The following is a 20,541-nucleotide window of genomic DNA, read 5'->3' on the forward strand; positions in this document are numbered from 1 at the left end:
ACATAAAAATATAAATATATATTGACAATATAAAAATAGGATAAAATAGGATGAAAGCAGCAATATTGTAACAATAAATAATACAGTAGAGTCTCACTTATCCAACATAAACGGGCCGGCAGAACGTTGGATAAGTGAATATGTTGGATAATAAGGAGGTATTAAGGAAAAGCCTATTAAACATCAAAATTGATTATGATTTTACAAATTAAGCACCAAAACATCATGTTATACAACAAATTGGACAGAAAAAGTAGTTCAATATTCAGTAATGCTATGTAGTAATTACTGTATTTACGAATTTAGCACCAAAATATCACAATGCATTGAAAACATTGACTACAAAAATGTGTTGGATAATCCAGAACGTTGGATAAGTGAGACTCTACTGTAATATCATGTATCAAAATGTGTTAATCAATAATGGTCCAATATGCGAGTTGAAAACAGTATGTATATTAGAGCACCATATACATTTCACGTTATCTGAAACATAACTATGTCCTCTGAAATCATATAGGATTAACACTGAAATATTATTTATAAAAATAGGATAAAAACAGCAATATTGTAACAATAAATAATAATATCAACCGGCAACCAGACACAGATATGTATCTATATATATATAATGGTTATGAAATTTCGGCCTAGGACAAAACAACAAAACTACACATCCCAGAAACACTAAACTTGGCAGCACAACCCCTCATCCATGCCTCTACGTTCATACAACAAAAAGAAAAGAAAAATAAAATCCTAATTAGAGGGAGAGGAATAATAGTTTTTATCCAATTGCTGCCAGTTAGAGGGCTAAGCTCCACCCACTTGCTCTCCTAGCAACCCACTCAGCCCAGGGGACAGGCAGAGTTAGGCCTCACTTAGGCCTCTTCCACACTACCTATAAAATACAGATTATCTGATTTTAACTGGATTATATGGCAGTGTAGACTCAAGGTCCTTCCACACGGCTATATAACCCATTTGGAATCTTATGTTATCTACTTTGAACTGGATTATCTTGAGTCCACACTGCCATATCATCCACTTCAGTGTGGATTTTATACAGGTGTAGAAGGGGCTTCATCCACTTCTAAGCAGATCATATAAGGTTATAAATATAATATGAAATAATTACTGCGGTAGAATAATACAGAACAATATAATCTCTAAAACCAGGATGGTAAATAAATAAAGAGCAACACTCTGAAAGCAGGGAAATTGGGAAATCCAGAAAGGAAACAATCAGGGCCAGCTAACACCTCCCAACAAGGCCATTACATGCTAATCAAGGTGCCTAATTGCAGCATTCATACCTGCCACACCGAGACTATTAATTGCTACTCAAACTGACCGACCAAGGATTCCGCAAGGTAGAAAGCGGCCAGGCTTTGAGGCTGCAAGGCTATTCACTACTATTCAACCTGGCTAACAAAGGATTCCTATACGCCACAGCAACGCGTGGCTGGGCACAGCTAGTATATATATATATATATATTATTAATTTTTAATATATTTAAATAAATAAATATCATTTATTTACACACACAACAACAACAAAAACAAAACAAGTAAAAGGAACATACACTGAACCCCACCGCACACTGAACCCTACCAATGTTGCATCCAGAGCAAACTTGCTCAACATAACAAACTTTAAATACCGATTTAATTTTTTTAGGTTCAGAAACCCAGCAAAAATATAAAGTGCCTACCTACGGCGACGTCCCCAAAATTGAAGAAAGTTCTTCCGTTGTTTGAAGTGACCACGACAACGGGTGCCATCGAAGGGCAGTGCAGTTCTAAATACAAGGTGTTGTAAGGGCTGCAGACACAAAGAAAGGAAAATACATGATACAAAGCAACATATAGAACCACCAGCAGCAAAACTCTGCCTTCCTACAGCACCTAAAGTGCAGAATTTCAGCTCCTCTCTTCTCGTCAATAACTCCATAGGCAACCAGGCAGGGAATGATGTATCTGTCAAACCGCTCAGCAAAGCTCCGAACCAGGGATAAATGAGCCGCGATATACTCTTCTGAACTAGAGAGGGACAAAAGAAACACTTAATAATAATAATAATAATAATAATAATAATACATCGCACAGTCCAAAAACACTTGGGAAGGCTTGTGATTATGTGATGCGAAATCCAGCATATCTATCTTGTTTGCTGTGTCATACTATGTCGTTGTGTCAATAATAATAATACATAAAAAAATAAAATATAATAATAATACATAAAATAAAGTAAAATAATAAAATAATAAACTAAACTAAAATAATAATAATAATAATATAATGATGATGATAATAATAATAATACATAAAAAATAAAATATAATAATAATACATAAAATAAAGTAAAATAATAAAATAATAAACTAAACTAAAATAATAATAATAATAATATAATGATGATGATAATAATAATAATACATAAAAATAAAATATAATAATAATACATAAAATAAAGTAAAATAATATAATAAACTAAACTAAAATAATAATAATAATAATATAATGATGATGATGATAATAATAATACATAAAAAATAAAATATAATAATAACACATAAAAATAAAATAAAATAAAATAATAATAATAAATCGCACAGTCCTAAACACTTGAGAAGACTTGTGATTTTGTGATACCAAATCCAGCATATCTATCTAGTTTGTTGTGTCATACTATGTCGTTGTATCAATAATAATAATAATACATAAAAAATAAAATATAATAATAATAATAATAATAATAATAATACATCACACAGTCCTAAACACTTGGGAAGTGTTCGACTTGTGATTTTGTGATATGAAATCCATAATATCTCGTTTGCTGTGTGATATTATGTCGTCGTATCAATAATAATAATAATAATACATAAAATACAATAATAATACATAAAAATAAAATAAAATAAATAAAAATATAATAATAATAATAATAATAATAATAATAATAATATATTGCACAGTCCTAAACACTTGGGAAGTGATTTTGTGATACGAAATCCAGCATATATATCTCGTTTGCTGTGTCATATTATGTTTTTGTGTCAATAATAATAATAATAATAATAATATCTGTCTTGTTTGCTGTGTCATACAATGTCGTTGTGTCAATAATAATAATAATAATATCTATCTTGTTTGCTGTGTCATACTATGTCGTTGTGTCAATAATAATAATAATACATAAAAAATAAAATATAATAATAATAAATAAAAATAAAATAAAATAAAAATATAATAATAATAATAATAATAATAATAATAATACATCGCACAGTCCTAAACACTTGGGAAGACTTGTGATTTTGTGATACCAAATCCAGCATATCTATCTTGTTTGCTGTGTCATACTATGTCGTTGTATTATTATTAATAATAATAATAATACATAAAAATATAATAATAATACATAAAAATAAAATAAAATAAAATAAAATAAAATAAAATAAATAATAATAATAATAATAATAATACATCGCACAGTCCAAAAACACTTGGGAAGACTTGTGATTTTGTGATACCAAATCCAGCATATATATCTTGTTTGCTGTGTAATAATAATAATAATAATAATAATAATAATATATCACACAGTTCTAGACACTTGGGAAGTGTTCGACTTGTGATTTTGTGATACGAAATCCAGCATATCTATCTTGTTTGCTGTGTCATTATAAAATAATAATGTATTATTAATAATAATAATTTTATTTTTATACCCTGCCTCCATCTCCCCACAGGGACCCCGGGCGGCTAACATGGGGCCAGGCCCAAACAACCACAACAAAACGGGATAAAAGACATACAAACCAAAACAAGCATCATCAACCAAAGGTTAGAAGTCAACTCTTTGAACAAGTGATTCGTGTAATGGCGCACAGGTAACTCAGTTGTTAAACTGAGGAGCCATGTCTTTGAACATGCCACTACAATAATAAAACCTTTTCTATCTTGAGATCTAGCCAATCCTGGAATAATTTTTTCATACGTACTTTGAAGATATGTCTTCTGGGTTTGGCGGTTCAAAGGGCTTGGAGGGATACTTGTCCTTGGTGGCATACTCCTTTGAAGGCTGACCGAGAAAGGATATGCTGGCCAACTTCTTCACGTCCTTCTTGCTTGCCAGAGCCTCCTCTTTCTTTCTCTACCAGGAAAAGAAGCAAAAAAAATCTCACCCGAAAGCAATGGTGTGTCTGTACAGTGATACCTTGACTTAAGAGTTTAATTCATTCTAAGCCCGAGCTCTTGACTTGAATAGCTAGGATTCTTCCAGGCAGGAAGCATCATCATCATCATCATCATCATTATTATTATTATTATTATTATTTAATGAAGATGAAGTTAGTGGCTGTTCTGCTGCTGGAGAACTGATTGGTTTATAACTGTGGCTGTTCTGCTGCTGGAGAACTGATTGGTTTGTAACTGTGGCTGTTCTGCTGCTGGAGAACTGATTGGTTTGTAACTGTGGCTGTTCTGCTGCTGGGGAACTGATTGGTTTGTAACTGTGGCTGTTCTGCTGCTGGAGAACTGATTGGTTTGTAACTGTGGCTGTTCTGCTGCTGGAAAACTGATTGATTTCTAACTGTGGCTGTTCTGCTGCTGGAGAACTAATTGGTTTGTAACTGTGGCTGTTCTGCTGCTGGAGAACGGATTGGTTTGTAACTATGGCTGTTCTGCTGCTGGAGAACTGATTGGTTTGTAACTGTGGCTGTTCTGCTGCTGGAGAACTGATTGGTTCGTAACTGTGGCTGTTCTGCTGCTGGAGAACTGATTGGTTTGTAACTGTGGCTGTTCTGCTGCTGGAGAACTGATTGGTTTGTAACTATGGCTGTTCTGCTGCTGGAGAACTGATTGGTTTGTAACTGTGGCTGTTCTGCTGCTGGAGAACTGATTGGTTCGTAACTGTGGCTGTTCTGCTGCTGGAGAACTGATTGGTTTGTAACTGTGGCTGTTCTGCTGCTGGAAAACTGATTGATTTCTAACTGTGGCTGTTCTGCTGCTGGAGAACTAATTGGTTTGTAACTGTGGCTGTTCTGCTGCTGGGGAACTGATTGGTTTGTAACTGTGGCTGTTCTGCTGCTGGAGAACTGATTGGTTTGTAACTGTGGCTGTTCTGCTGCTGGAGAACTGATTGGTTTGTAACTGTGGCTGTTCTGCTGCTGGAGAACTGATTGGTTTATAACTGTGGCTGTTCTGCTGCTGGGGAACTGATTGGTTTGTAACTGTGGCTGTTCTACTGCTGGAGAACTGATTGGCTTGTAACTGTGGCTGTTCTGCTGCTGGGGAACTGATTGGTTTGTAACTGTGGCTGTTCTACTGCTGGAGAACTGATTGGCTTGTAACTGTGGCTGTTCTGCTGCTGGAGAACTGATTAGTTTGTAACTGTGGCTGTTCTGCTGCTGGGGAACTGATTGGTTTGTAACTGTGGCTGTTCTGCTGCTGGAGAACTGATTGGTTTGTAACTATGGCTGTTCTGCTGCTGGAGAACTGATTGGTTTGTAACTGTGGCTGTTCTGCTGCTGGAGAACTGATTGGTTCGTAACTGTGGCTGTTCTGCTGCTGGAGAACTGATTGGTTTGTAACTGTGGCTGTTCTGCTGCTGGAAAACTGATTGATTTCTAACTGTGGCTGTTCTGCTGCTGGAGAACTAATTGGTTTGTAACTGTGGCTGTTCTGCTGCTGGAGAACTGATTGGTTTGTAACTGTGGCTGTTCTGCTGCTGGAGAATTTATTTATTTCTTTATTTACAACATTTCTATCCCGCCCTTCTCACCCAAGGGGACTCAGGGCGGCTTACAAGAATTGGCAAAATTTAATGCCCAAAAAAATGAATCTGCCCTCTTCTGAGGCTAATTGTCTCAATGCAAGGAGCCACATGTACAACCAATGTGCTCTAAAAACAAACTATTCTCCCCACACTGACCTGCAGTTCTAGTTCCCGGGCTTTCTTCTCCGCCTGCGCTTTGGCTTCAGCCGCCTGGCACATCAAGTGAACGGCTTCCTGCCTGATGATCTGGTCACACAGGACGGGATGGAACGAAACGTCAAGCAAGCACTTCTGGCACGGAGAGATCCACAAGAGGAAGAAAGGTGAGCTGGCCAGATAAACAATATACAATATAATATACAATCTTCTATATATATAAAAGGAGAATGGCATCGCTCCACAAACTACAAACAACAAAACTAAAGGCCCCCCAATCTAGGAAACTGACAACACAACCCCTCATCCACGTCGCCACGTTCTTACAAACAAACTACACATTCCTAACCTCCATGGGGCCAAAAAACCCCAAAACACCAGAATACACCCCTTTGTGACCCACCTTGATTGACACTAAATAGCCTTGCAGCTTCAAAGCCAGGCTGCCTCATAGGCCACAGCAAAACAAAAACAAAACACCACTTCAGTGTGAATTTTAAACCATTGTGTAGAAGGGGCCTCATATAATCCTGTTCCAGGCAAATCATATAACATTATCAATATAAAGTATAATAATTAATGTGCTCTAATAACAATACACAACAATATAATCTCTAAAATCAGGACATTAAATAAAAAACAACACTCAGAACACAGGGGAATTCCACACAGGAAACAACCAGGCTCAGCTAACACCTCCCAACAAAGGATTCTCTCAGGCAGGAAGCAGCCAGGTTTGGAAGCTACAAGACCATTCAATGCTAAGCAACTTAAATAATCACACCCAGCTAACACGTCCCAGGAAAGGATTCTTCCAAGTACTAACCAGGCAGACCTTGAAGCTGCATGCCTATTCAATGCTAATCAAGGAGATCCATGGCAACACCTGCCTCAACCAGACAACAGTTCTTTCTACCACACTGGACATTATTCCACACATATATCAACCCCTTTGTGGCCCACCTTGATTATTACTGAACAGCCTTGCAGCTTCAAAGCCAGACTTTGGAAACCATGAGGCTACTCCATCTCATTCAACCTGGCCTAGCAAGCATACCTTATGTAGAAAACGGCCAGGCTTTCAAGCAGCGAGGCTATTCACTGCAATTCCAATTGGCTACTGCAACGCATGGCAGGGCACAGCTAGTCTATATATATAGGAACAAGATTCAGAATTCTCAGTTTTCAGCTGTAAACAGTGGCTTAAACTTTATTGCAGATATATACATCTATATATATAAAAACGTATTGTACGTTTGTAGGACTGAGTAAACAACAAAACCACTGGACCAAATCGCACCAAATTTGGCCACAAAAGACATAGTCATCCAATCTATGTCTTTCCAACAAAAAACCTGGAAAAGGAAGTCCAATTTAGAGAACGAGGAAGAGCCATTTTCAACCCTGGATGCTGGTCAGAAAGGTACGCTGTGTACTCAGAGGGGCCTGACTATTTCTGAGGCCTTGTTTGCTGCTTTTAAATACCTTCCCGGGCAGAACGGTGCCGACACAAGGCATGATGGTGATGTGGGAGTCTTCGGGCACAAGGAACTGGAAGGAGGTCGGCCCCACCGGAGCCATTTCTCCCGCCCCGATTCTGGGACCGTTGTGGTTGAACCGGCTGAGCCGCACGTGGGAATTGATAATGAAAAGCGTTGCGGATGACACGTCGTTCAGAGCGGTGGCGGGGAACTGGACGAAAGAATGAGAAAGCTCCAGAGGAGGGTGGACTCCAATCGCTTTGCAAGACAGCTTGAATTGTCTAAAAATGGAAACACAGATGAAACGGTCACGGTACAGAACTCGGCCTCTTGACAAGGCTATAAATACGCACGATGAGCTCGGTATCCCATCAGGCCCAATCCCAAGGAAGAGGAGATTGCTTCCGCTCTGTAGTACAAGAATGAATTAATATATATATACATACACACTGTATTTCTGCAATTGTAAGATGCCATTGAAATTAAGATGCTCCCTAATTTCAGTACAACCACCACAAACAAAAAAACATAAGACACACCTGTGATTATATAAATTTTTAGAGATATTTATATAGTAATTAAACGGTGTTCCATGCAGTCATGCCCATGGCCATATGCTGGCCACATGACCACATGAAAGACGATTGGCTGAGTTTGCAAGGACCTGAGGAATTGGTTTGTAAATGTAGCTGTTCTGCTGCTGGAGAACCAATTGGTTTGTAACTGTGGCTGTTCTGTTGCTGGAGAACCAATTGGTTTGTAAATGTTGCTATCCTCCTGCTGAAGAACTGATTGGTTTGTAACTGTGGCTCTTCTGCTACTGGAGAACTGATTGGTTTGTAACTGTGGCTGTTCTGCTGCTGGAGAACTGATTCATTTGTAACTGTGGCTGTTCTGCTGCTGGAGAACCAATTGGTTTGTAACTGTTGCTATCCTGCTGCTGGAGAACCAATTGGTTTGTAACTGTTGCTATCCTGCTGCTGGAGAACCAATTGGTTTGTAACTGTTGCTATCCTGCTGCTGGAGAACCAATTGGTTTGTAACTGTGGCTGTTCTGCTGCTAGAGAACTGATTTATTTATTTATTTACAACATTTATACCCCGCCCTTCTCACCCAAGGGGACTCAGGGCGGCTTACAAAAATTGGCAAAATTTAATGCCCAAAGTGCAACCATAAAAGCAAAACAATACATATAGATCCATTAATAACATTGTTAAAACACATTATAAAAACCTTAAAAATGTATATATAATTAATTCCATTCATCCGAGATCCTCATTGGTTTGTAACTGTTGCTATTCTGCTGCTGGAGAACTGATTGGTTTGTAACTGTGGCTGTTCTGCTGCTGGAGAACTGATTGGTTTGTAATTGTGGCTGTTCTGCTGCTGGAGAACTGATTGGTTTGTAACTGTGGCTCTTCTGCTGCTGGAGAACTGATTTGCTTGTAACTGTTGCTGTTCTGCTACTGGAGAACTGATTGGTTTGTAACTGTTGCTGTTTAGAGAACTGACTGGTTTGTAACTGTAGCTGTTCTGCTGCTGGAGAACTGATTTATTTATTTATTTACAACATTTATACCCCGCCCTTCTCACCCGAGGGGACTCAGGGCGGCTTACGAAAATTGGCAAAATTTAATGCCCAAAATGCAATCATAAAAGCAAAACAATACATATAGATCCATTAATAACATTGTTAAAACACATTATAAAAACCTTAAAAACATATATATAATTAATTCCATTCGTCCGAGATCCTCATTGGTTTGTAACTGTGGCTGTTCTGCTGCTGGAGAACTGATTGGTTTGTAACTGTGGCTGTTCTGCTGCTGGAGAACTGATTGGTTTGGACCTGTGGCTGTTCTGCTTCTGGAGAACTGATTGGTTTGTAACTGTGGCTGTTCTGCTGCTGGAGAACTGATTGGTTTGTAACTGTGGCTGTCCTGCTGCTGGAGAACCAGTTTGAACAGGTTTCTCTCTGTGTGTTTGTATGACCTTGGAGGTGTCTACGGACAAAGCCGGCTCTTCGGCTTAGAAATGGAGATGAGCACCAACTCCCAGAGTCAGACACAACTGGACATTAGGTCAGGGGGAAACCTTTACTCTTTAATCTAATTAATCTCTTGTTTATATTTTCTTGTTTAAGTCTTCAATAATATTGAATTTTTACTTGGCTTCTGAATATGCAAGAGCTAGTTCGTGTAGTATTTTTACTATGAATTACTAACCTTGGGAGTTGCTTCTGAACCTATGAGACAAACCTTGGGCATTGATATTAAATTCCCAAAACCCCGATAATCTGAAATTCCCCATATACCTGTTGATCTCAGTTTTGCAAGTCAGATGGAAAGAGTATTCTTTTGCCTTCTTGGGTTTGAAGATGACGTCCAGGCTCAAGCTTTCAAGGGGAAGGAGGACGCCAAATCCATCGTTGGGCTGGACTTCGACAAACTTTCCAAAATCGTACAAAATAGGAAAACAAACGTGTTAAAGAACACATTCTTAAAAGCATACTTCAATGGATATATTACAAAATCCATGGAAAATATTACACTTGTAAATCATGTTATCGGTGTCAATTATTACCGTATATACCCGAGTATAAGACGAGTTTTTCAAGCTTATATTCGGGTCGACTTATACTCAAAGTACATATGGTATTTCTGTAAATGTTTTGTGAGGTGAGAGGAAGATTAGGCACAATTGTTGAGTTTGCATAATTTATACAAGTTGCAGAATTCAGTATTTCAATTAATTATAATGTTTATATCGTCATAAGAATTGGGCACATAAAAATTTGGAAACTCCAAAGACAATTTACTGGACTAGAATACTGCTGTTTTTATGATATTGTTTTTATGTTTATTATGTTTTTTTGTTCGATCCGTTATGTGTTGTTTTGACAAATGATTGTTTTGTACATGCTGGAAACAGAGTCCTCTTGAGGAGATGGAGCGGTATATAATTATTATTATTATTATTATTATTATTATTATTGTTATTACATATTGACACAAAGACATAGTATGACACAGCAAATGAGATCTATATGCTGGATTTTGTATTACAAAATCATACAGCCTGGAAAACCACAACAACCCTGTGATCCCGGCCTCGAAACCCCATTATTATTATTATTGTTGTGTTGTCGAAGGCTTTCACAACCTCTGAAGATGCCTGCCATAGATGTGGGCAAAACGTCAGGAGAGAATGCTTCTGGAACATGGCCATGCAGCCCGGAAAACACACAACAACCCCATCATCATCATTATTATTATTATTATTATTATTATTATTATTGTATGACACAGCAAACAAGATAGACGTGCTGGATTTCGTATTATTATTATTATTATTATTATTTGAAACACAACAAGATGAGTCCACAGCAGACACTCTGCTGCCTGTTGTATTGGATCACACATCGGACACTTCCCAAGTGTCTAGGACTATTATTATTATTATTTTATTATGTCACAGCTGGATTTCGTATCACAAAATCACAAATCGAACACTTCCCAAGTGTCTAGGACTATTATTATTATTATTATTATTATTATTATTATTTTATTGTATGACACAGCAAACGAGATAGATATGCTGGATTTCGTATCACAAAATCACAAGTCGAACACTTCCCAAGTGTCTAGGACTGTGTGATGTATTATTATTATTATTATTATTATTATTATTATTATTATTATTATTATTATTATTATTGGATGACACAGCAAACGAGATAGACATGCTGGATTTCATATCACAAAATCACAAGTCAAACACTTCCCAAGTGTCTAGGACTGTGTGATGTATTATTATTATTATTATTATTATTTTATTATGACACAGCAAACAAAATAGATATGCTGGATTTCGTATCACAAAATCACAAGTCGAACACTTCCCAAGTGTCTAGGACTGTGTGATGTATTATTATTATTATTATTATTATTATTATTATTTATTATGACACAGCAAACAAGATAGATATGCTGGATTTCATATCACAAAATCACAAGTCAAACACTTCCCAAGTGTCTAGGACTGTGTGATGTATTATTATTATTATTATTATTATTATTATTATTATTATTTTATTATGACACAGCAAACAAAATAGATATGCTGGATTTCGTATCACAAAATCACAAGTCGAACACTTCCCAAGTGTTTAGGACTGTGTGATGTATTACTATTATTATTATTATTATTATTATTATTATTATTATTATTATTATTATTATTATTATTATTATTAGAATGTGAGGAACAGTCATTTACCTCCTGGAGGCCCACAAAGCCAAACTCCTGGGGAAGGATGGATTTATTGGTTAGCGTAACGGTTGTCTGCACAGCTTCGAAGATAGAGCAGTATCCAAAATCGACCTCGGCTGGGTTGATTTCCAAATCGGAGGTAGTGACAATTGCGTGAACAGTAAACTGAACTGGCTTACTCTGAAAAAATAAAATAAAAAATAAATGTAAGACAATGGGGGCATCAAAGAGATGGAATATGATGGAACAGAATCAGACTTAAATCCTCATTCTATCAAGGTGTTTTGGACTGTTAGGGTTTGCACCACTGACCTGTTCTGAAACTGTTATGGTCACAGGGAATTCCAGGACTCTTGTTTTTTCGTCAAAGTATTTGCCGGCGTCTTCTGGAAGAGACTGCCTGAAACAGAAGATTGTGACAAGCTTCTGAAAGACTGCCTGTGGCCAACAGCCAAGTGAGCACCAAAGAAGGTCCCCTTGGCACAAATAAAAAAGAAACAACCAGGGGCAACTAACACCTCCCAACTAAGGATCCCCCAGGCAGGAAGCAGCCAGGCTTCGAAGCTGAGAGGCCATTCAATGCTAATCAAGGTGACCAATTGCAACATTCACACTTGCTTCAAGCAGACAACAGTTCTTTCTCCCACCCTGGACATCCTACAGACATATAAACCCCACTTGCCTAGATTCCAACATTCACCACCTCTGCCATAGATGTGGGTGAAACATCAGGAGAGAATGCTTCTGGAACATGGCCATACAGCCCAGAAAACTCACCGCAACCCAAAATGAAACACAATTACTGGAGGAACATTTGCCCAAGCAAGCCACATAGAAATGTGTACATTTTAGTGTAATTAATTTCGTATCACAAAATCACAAGTCGAACACTTCCCAAGCGTTTAGGACTGTGTGGTGTATTATTATTATTATTATTATTAGTAGTAGTAGTAGTATTTGTATTATTATTATTATTATTATTATTGACACAAAGACATAGCATGATACAGAAAATGAGATCTATATGCTGGATTTCGTATCACAAAATCACAAGTTGAACACTTCCCAAGTGTTTAGGACTGTGCGATGTATGATGATGATGATGATGATGATGATGATGATTATTATTATTATTATTAGAAACACAACAAGATGAGTCCACAGCAGACACTCTGCTGGCTGTTGTATTGGATCACATATCGGACACTTCCCAAGTGTCTAGGACTGTGTGATGTATCGGCGAATAATGCCGATAATAATAATAATAATAATAATAATAATAATAATAATAATAATAATATATTATTTTATTGTATGACACAGCAAACAAGATAGATATGCTGGATCTCGTATCACAAAATCACAAGTCGAACACTTCCCAAGTGTCTAGGACTGTGTGATATATTTTCGGATGATGCGTGCAGATCCCAGTCGGGTGGCCTTTTGCACTTGGCAGATCGTGATTTAGTCAATGTCTATTGTTTCCAAATGCCGGCTGAGATCTTTTGGCACGGCACCCAATGTGCCGATCACCACCGGGACCACCTGCACTGGTTTCTGCCAGAGTCTTTGAAGTTCAATCTTGAGGTCCTGATAGCGGCTGAGTTTTTCCTGTTGTTTTTCGTCAATGCGACTGTCACCTGGGATGGCGACATCAATGATCCGAATCTTTTTCTTTTCCACAACTGTGATGTCTGGTGTGTTGTGTTCCAGAACTTTGTCAGTCTGGATTCGGAAGTCCCACAGGATCTTTGCGTGCTCATTTTCCAATACTTTTGCAGGTTTGTGATCCCACCGGTTCTTTACTGCTGGGATGTCGTGCTTGAGGCATAAGTTCCAATGAATCATTTGGGCCACATAGTTGTGCCTCTGTTTGTAGTCTGTCTGTGCAATTTTCTTACAGCAGCTGAGGATATGATCCATGGTTTCGTCGGTTTCCTTGCACAGTCTGCATTTTGGGTCATCAGCTGATTTTTCGATCTTGGCCTTCATTGCCTTTGTCCTGATGTCTTGCTCCTGGGCTGCAAGGATCAGGCCTTCTGTCTCCTTCTTCAGGGTCCCATTCGTGAGCCAGAGCCAGGTCTTCTCCTTATCAGCTTTTCCTTCATTTTTGTCAAGGAACTTTCCATGCAATGTTTTGTTGTGCCAGCTGTCAGCTCTAGTTTGTAGTGCGGTTTCCTTGTACTGGTTTTTTGTCTGCTGTGCTTTGAGGAGTTTCTGATTTTTGACTTCAATCAAAGCAGGTTCTTCACTTTGCTTGACATATTCTGCCAGGGCATGTTCTTCTTCTTCTTCTTCTTATTATTATTATTAGGTTGGCAGGAGCTGGGCCTAACGGTGGGAGCTCACCCCACTCCCTGGATTCGCACTGCCAACCTTCGTGGTTCCCAGTATTTTAAAAAAAACACTCTAAAATCATGACAGTAAAAGAAGTTGCGAGTGGAAAAAGTTCAAGAAGCCCTGATTTTCTGGGAAAAGGTAGAACAACTTGGTAAACATTGTTCCTTGGGACTTATTATTTGTGTGTTTTTGTATTTGATATTACTGTATGCTGGTTTTATATCTGTAAGCCGCCCTCAGTCCCTCTGGGGAGATAGTGGCGGGGTACAAAAATAAAATTATTATTATTATTATTTTATTGTATGACACAGCAAACAAGATAGACATGCTGGATTTCGTATCACAAAATCACAAGTCGAACACTTCCCAAGTGTCTAGGACTGTGTGATGTATATTATTATTAATATACATTACACAGTCACATTAATAATATTAATATATTAATAATAATAATAATAATAATAATAATAATAATTATTATTATTATTATTATTATTATTATTATTAGAGGTTCATCTATTCGCCGTTTAGTTTGAAAAGCGTGCCTTTACGTGTTTATAATTATTTTGGGTGGGCACAGGGCCTTTCGAACATTGCCTCTCCGGAGATGTGGGAGGGAAATATTAAAAATAGAAAGAGAGCTCCGAAAATGATACACTCTTTGTTCTAATTTGGCTCGTAATCAGACCGAGGGGGATAGTTTTTAGACTATCTCCTTTCTGTATCCGTCCCATTGATACCGAAGCAGAGAAGCTGGTAATTAATTACCATCAATGTCAAAAGAACAGATTGCCCAAGATGGGTCTCATCTGTGGTCCTGATCACAGCTGGGGTTGAGGAAGCTTACATCCTGATTACCGAGCAGTTTTCAAAAGCCCCATTTATAGCGCAATATTATTATTATTTTTTTTGCAACGTATCAGTTAATGCTTTCTTAAAATGCTGGTAAATACCGGCCCCGGCCTTGTAATCAGCTCCCTTTAGTCATGCAAAACGAAAGCACTTATCAGGAGCATTAATGAGAATTACGGGCAAAGAAACAAGGGCAGAAAGAAGTCTTGAATGTCCTGCTTTGTTGTTCCCACAGTGGAATTGGCAATTTTAATATATTTCATAGCCTGGATTTGAACTAGTTCATAGATTTGTGTGAAATCCTTTTTATAAGCGTTTGTGCGCGAGGCAAAATGTGTTTCGGCCCTGTGTTGCCAAAGGCAAAAGAAGATATAATAATAATAATAATAATAATAATAATAATAATAATAATAATAATAATAATGTGATCCAATACAACAGCCAACAGAGTGTCTGCTGTGGTCTCATCTTCTTGTGTTTCTAATAATAATAATAATAATAATAATAATAATAATAATAATAATAATAATGTGATCCAGTACAACAGCCAACAGAGTGTCTGCTGCGGACTCATCTTGTTGTGTTTCAAATAATAATAATAATAATAATAATAATAATAATGTGATCCAGTACGACAGCCAACAGACTGTCTGGTGTGGACTCATCTTGTTGTGTTTCAAATAATAATAATAATAATAATAATAATAATAATAATAATAATAATAATGTGATCCAGTACAACAGCCAGCAGAGGGTCTGCTGTGGACTCATCTTGTTGTGTTTCAAATAATAATAATAATAATAATAATAATAATGTGATCCAATACAACAGCCAACAGAGTGTCTGCTGTGGACTCATCTTGTTGTGTTTCAAATAATAATAATAATAATAATAATAATAATAATAATCGTCGTCGAACACTTCCCAAGTGTCTAGGACTGTGTGATGTATAGACTATTGTTATTGTATTATTATATTATAGATTATTTTATTATTTTATTTTTGTCTATCTTGTTTGATGTGTCATACAATAAAATAATAATAATAATAATAATAATAATAATAATAATAATAATAATAATAATAAATCACACAGTCCTAGACACTTGGGAAGTGTTCAACTTGTGGTTTTGTGATACGAAATCCAGCATATCTATCTTGTTTGCTGTGTAATACAATAATAATAATAATCATCATCATCATCATCATCATAATAATAATACATCACACAGTCCTAGACACTTGGGAAGTGTTCGACTTGTGATTTTGTGAAACAAAATCCAGCATATCTATCTTGTTTGCTGTGTCATACAATAATAATAATAATAATAATAATAATAATAATAATAATAATAATAATAATAAAAAATACATCACACAGTCCTAGACATTCGGGAAGTGTTCGACTTGTGATTCTGTGAAACGAAATCCAGCATATCTATCTTGTTTGCTGTTTCATACAATAATAATAATAATAATAATAATAATAATAATAATAGGAACACTAATGTGGGACGTGACCTTGAGGGCCATCTAAAGCACAACTAAATCACTCTCGAAAGACAATTGTCCAGTTATTATGACAACATCCAGTCCAAAAACTTCCAATGTTGTGGAACGCTGCACCGCTTTTTGTCTAATAGATAGAAAGGCATACAGCTTGGATTAACTGTGTTAATCTGCATTTTTTAAATTTAAAAAAATGGAGAAAAGCTTCAAAAGGAGATTTGATGCGATTAAGGCAGTTCTGGCTCACGAAATAAGCTTCGGAGTGGTTAACAAAACAGAAACAGTTAAAGGGGGTGGAAGGAGGGGAGGTTGAACAACAAAGTTGGATGATGAAAAAAAATTTTGTTTTACTTCCTTCTTACTTACTTTAGATGGTAACACAACTCAGTTTATAATATAGGCGACGTAGGCTTAGATGTTTGGAGGAACAATAACAAGTTTATTCAGGCACAGAGCTTAGTGGTTACAATAACTTTTCTCCTTACAGGCACTTTGATTAACAGTTACAATATTAGAATGAGGTGACTCAAACTTCCTAAAATGTCACTTCTTTCTCTACTGCTTTTAAACCGCAGTCACCCTGTGATATACAATCACAGATTCTCTGTTCCTTACCAGGACACAGACTACATTAAATAAGTCACCAAACTTATTTTCAACTGACTCAAAATAAGCAATTGAGCCTCCCTGATCCCTTCGACCTAGGATCAGTCTTCCCTGTGCCTCATCAGAGCACAGACTAACTGCTTTTTTAAAAAACTCTGCGCTTCTCCAACAAAACGGCAGTTGGCTCTGCCTACTTCTCCATGGCAACCAACTTCTGAGTGCAGAGATGCAATAACTGAAATACTTACCCTTTTAAAACACAAACACACAATTAAACATAACACCCGTAAACTAAAAATTCGCACTTCATTACACTTGCATTCTAGGGGAATTTTTTTGGTCTGCTATAACTGGAATCTTTGGTTGGTCAGCTTCAATAGTACAGAGTAGTATCGCTGTTTCAAAGCCTGTCTGCCTTTTACCAGGTTAATCCTTTGTTGGTCTGGTTGAATTGCACTGAATAGCTTTGCAGCTTCAATGCCTGGCTGTGTTATACTAGGGGAATCCTTGTTTGGCGAGCTGGAGTAACACCTTCAGCCAAAGAGCTGCTTTGAAGCCTGGCTGCTTCCTTTGTAGGGGAATCCTTGTTTGGCCAACTTGAATTGCACTGAATAGTCTTGCAGCTTAAAAGCCTGGCCGCTTTCTACATGTGGGTATGGTGTTTTCTCTCTCTCTGTTTTTTTTTATGGCCACTCCTTGGAAAGTGATGAGTATTGTGGCCAAATTTGGTGTGATTTGGCCCAGTGGTTTTGTTGTTAACTCGGTCCTAATTATGCACATTACATTTATATAGATATAGATATCCAAATTATATATGCAATCTTTTCATAAGGGAGCGATTAGTAACAAATATTATCTGAAGTCCCATATATTGCTATTGAAGAATGGTTGTTTCTGCCCTCCGAAGTCATCCTATCGTCTGCCTTCTACCTTTCCAAGCATATATTTTTCTTCTAGTGAGTCATGTTTCTCATGATCTGTCAAAAACATGACACACCGTTGAGTCATCTTGGCTTTTACGCAAAGTTCAGGCTTGACTTGCTCCAGTGACCCTCACCGTGAGATTTTCTCGGGGAAGTATTTTCAGTGTGAACTTGCCATCGCCTTCCTCTGACAGGGTGTGAGTTGCCCAACATCACCCAATGGCTTTCCATGGCCAAATAGGGATTCAGGTTCAAACGTTGCATAAGCCATGGTGTCAATCAAGGTTTTTCCCCCTGGCATTAAGTCCAGTCATCACACAATACTGTGTGATGTATTTTCGGATGATATTATTATTACTATTTTATTGTATGACACAGCAAACAAGATAGACATGCTAGATTATTATTATTATTATTATTATTATTATTATTATTGACACAACGATGTTGTATGACACAGCAAACAAGATCGATATGCTGGATTTCGTATCACAAAATCACAAGTCGAACACTTCCCAAGTGTCTAGGACTGTGTGATGTATTTTCGGATGATGCGCGCAGATCCCAGCAGGGTGGCCTTTTGCAGTTGGCAGATCGTAATTTTGTCAATGCCTATTGTTTCCAAATGCCGGCTGAGATCTTTTGGCACGGCACCCAATGTGCCCATCACCACCGGGACCACCTGCACTGGTTTCTGCCAGAGTCTTTGAAGTTCAATCTTGAGGTCCTGATAGCGGCTGAGTTTTTCCTGTTGTTTTTCATCAATGCGACTGTCACCTGGGATGGCGACATCAATTATCCAAACCTTGTTCTTTTCCACAACTGTGATATCTGGTGTGTTGTGTTCCAGAACTTTGTCAGTCTGGATTCGGAAGTCCCACAGTATCTTTGCGTGTTCATTTTCCACGACCTTTGCTGGTTTGTGATCCCACCAGTTCTTTGCTGCTGGGAGGTGGTACTTGAGGCATAAGTTCCAATGGATCATTTGGGCCACACAGTTGTGCCTCTGTTTGTAGTCTGTCTGTGCAATTTTCTTACAGCAGCTGAGGAGATGATCAATGGTTTCGTCAGCTTCCTTGCACAGTCTGCATTTTGGGTCATCAGCTGATTTTTCAATCTTGGCCTTAATTGCATTATTATTATTATTATTATTCTTATTCTTATTATTATTATTATTTCTTACCCACCTCTCCTCAGGGCTTGAGGCGAATCCCAACATAGCTAATAACAGGTCATGATAAAATTTGCTCTAAAATACATATATTAAAATATACGAGATAATAGAAATCTACCTTGGCAGAAACTTCAGCTGTACACTGAACGATGACTGTGCCTGAATGTAGCCTGTTTTTGGAAGCAGCTCCATGTGGTTGGCCAATTCCTTGCAAACATCAAACTTCAGGCGCAGGGCACTCGTGGCTCTGAAAAAATGTGGAAAGCATGAGTGGGCCGGATGCTGTATGCTATGGCTAGAGAGTCCATCATCTCCTGCACATATATCAAGTAATATGACACAGCTCCCCTTGGAATAGAATAATAATAATAATAATAATAATAATAATAATAATAATAATAATTTATTTTTCTATCTCGCCATCATCTCCCTGAAGGGACTTGGGGCGGCTAACATGGGGCCAAGCCTAAAAGAGAAACAAAATGTGACAAATTATATGTACATACAATGTATTATATTATTAGCATAGCAGAGCATTAGTATTAAATTACTATACTGTATTATATTACTATACTGTAATATTGTTAGTAATATTACATGTAATATATGATATATAATTAATATTATTAAACTGTATTATTATTAGTATAATATTGTATTCATTATAATATTATTCTCAATATTATATGTATATACAATATATTATAATATTATCAATATTATGTACAATTATATTATATTATATATTACTATATTGTATAGTATATATTACTATACTGTAACATTATTAGTAATATTACATGTAATAGATGATATATAATTAATATTATTATATTTTATTATTAATAATATTATATTGTATTCATTATAATATTATCAATATTATATGTATATACAATATATTATAGTATTATCAATATTATGTACAATGTTATATTATATATTACTGTATATTATATATTACTATACTGTAACATTATTAATAATATTACATGTAATAGATGATATAAAATTAATATTATTATATTGTATTATTAGTATTCTATTATATTCATTATAATATTATTATCAATATTATATGTATATAATTATAATATTATGAATATTATGTACAATATATTATATATTATATACTAGCTGTGCCCGGCCACGCGTTGCTGTGGCGAAGTATGGTGGTATGGGAAATAAAGTATTGAGGAATTGGTGGTAGTTAAGGTCAAGGGTAAAGGTGTGGAGTCCAGATAATCCAGTTAAAGCAGATAATATAAGATTATATGGGTTATATAGCTGTATGGAAGGGCCTTGAGTCTACACTGCCATCTAATCCCGTAAAAATCAGATAATCTGTATTTTATAGGCAGTGTGGAAGAGGCCTAAGTGAGGCCTAACTCTGCCTGTCCCCTGGGCTGAGTGGGTTGCTAGAAGACCAAGTGGGCGGAGC

At 36.8% G+C, this 20,541-nt stretch overlaps 1 protein-coding gene across 3 annotated transcripts in view; it reads right to left on the reverse strand.

Moving 5' to 3' along the window:
- The window catches only part of cfap74 (cilia and flagella associated protein 74), a 95,440-nt gene that overhangs the window by 16,007 nt on the left and 58,892 nt on the right, over positions 1-20,541 (reverse strand). For all 3 annotated transcript variants that reach the window (XM_062965698.1, XM_062965697.1, XM_062965699.1), the window contains exons 25-33: positions 19,219-19,347; positions 12,008-12,095; positions 11,702-11,875; positions 9,738-9,871; positions 7,427-7,703; positions 5,942-6,076; positions 4,011-4,162; positions 1,909-2,043; positions 1,716-1,825 (exon numbers count right to left, since the gene is read on the reverse strand). In XM_062965698.1, coding sequence (XP_062821768.1) covers positions 1,716-1,825; positions 1,909-2,043; positions 4,011-4,162; positions 5,942-6,076; positions 7,427-7,703; positions 9,738-9,871; positions 11,702-11,875; positions 12,008-12,095; positions 19,219-19,347 — 1,334 coding nt within the window. The remainder of the gene's footprint in view (positions 1-1,715; positions 1,826-1,908; positions 2,044-4,010; positions 4,163-5,941; positions 6,077-7,426; positions 7,704-9,737; positions 9,872-11,701; positions 11,876-12,007; positions 12,096-19,218; positions 19,348-20,541) is intronic.

This window comes from Anolis carolinensis, unplaced genomic scaffold (genome assembly GCF_035594765.1).
Source record: "Anolis carolinensis isolate JA03-04 unplaced genomic scaffold, rAnoCar3.1.pri scaffold_15, whole genome shotgun sequence".
Taxonomy (NCBI): domain Eukaryota; kingdom Metazoa; phylum Chordata; class Lepidosauria; order Squamata; family Dactyloidae; genus Anolis; species Anolis carolinensis.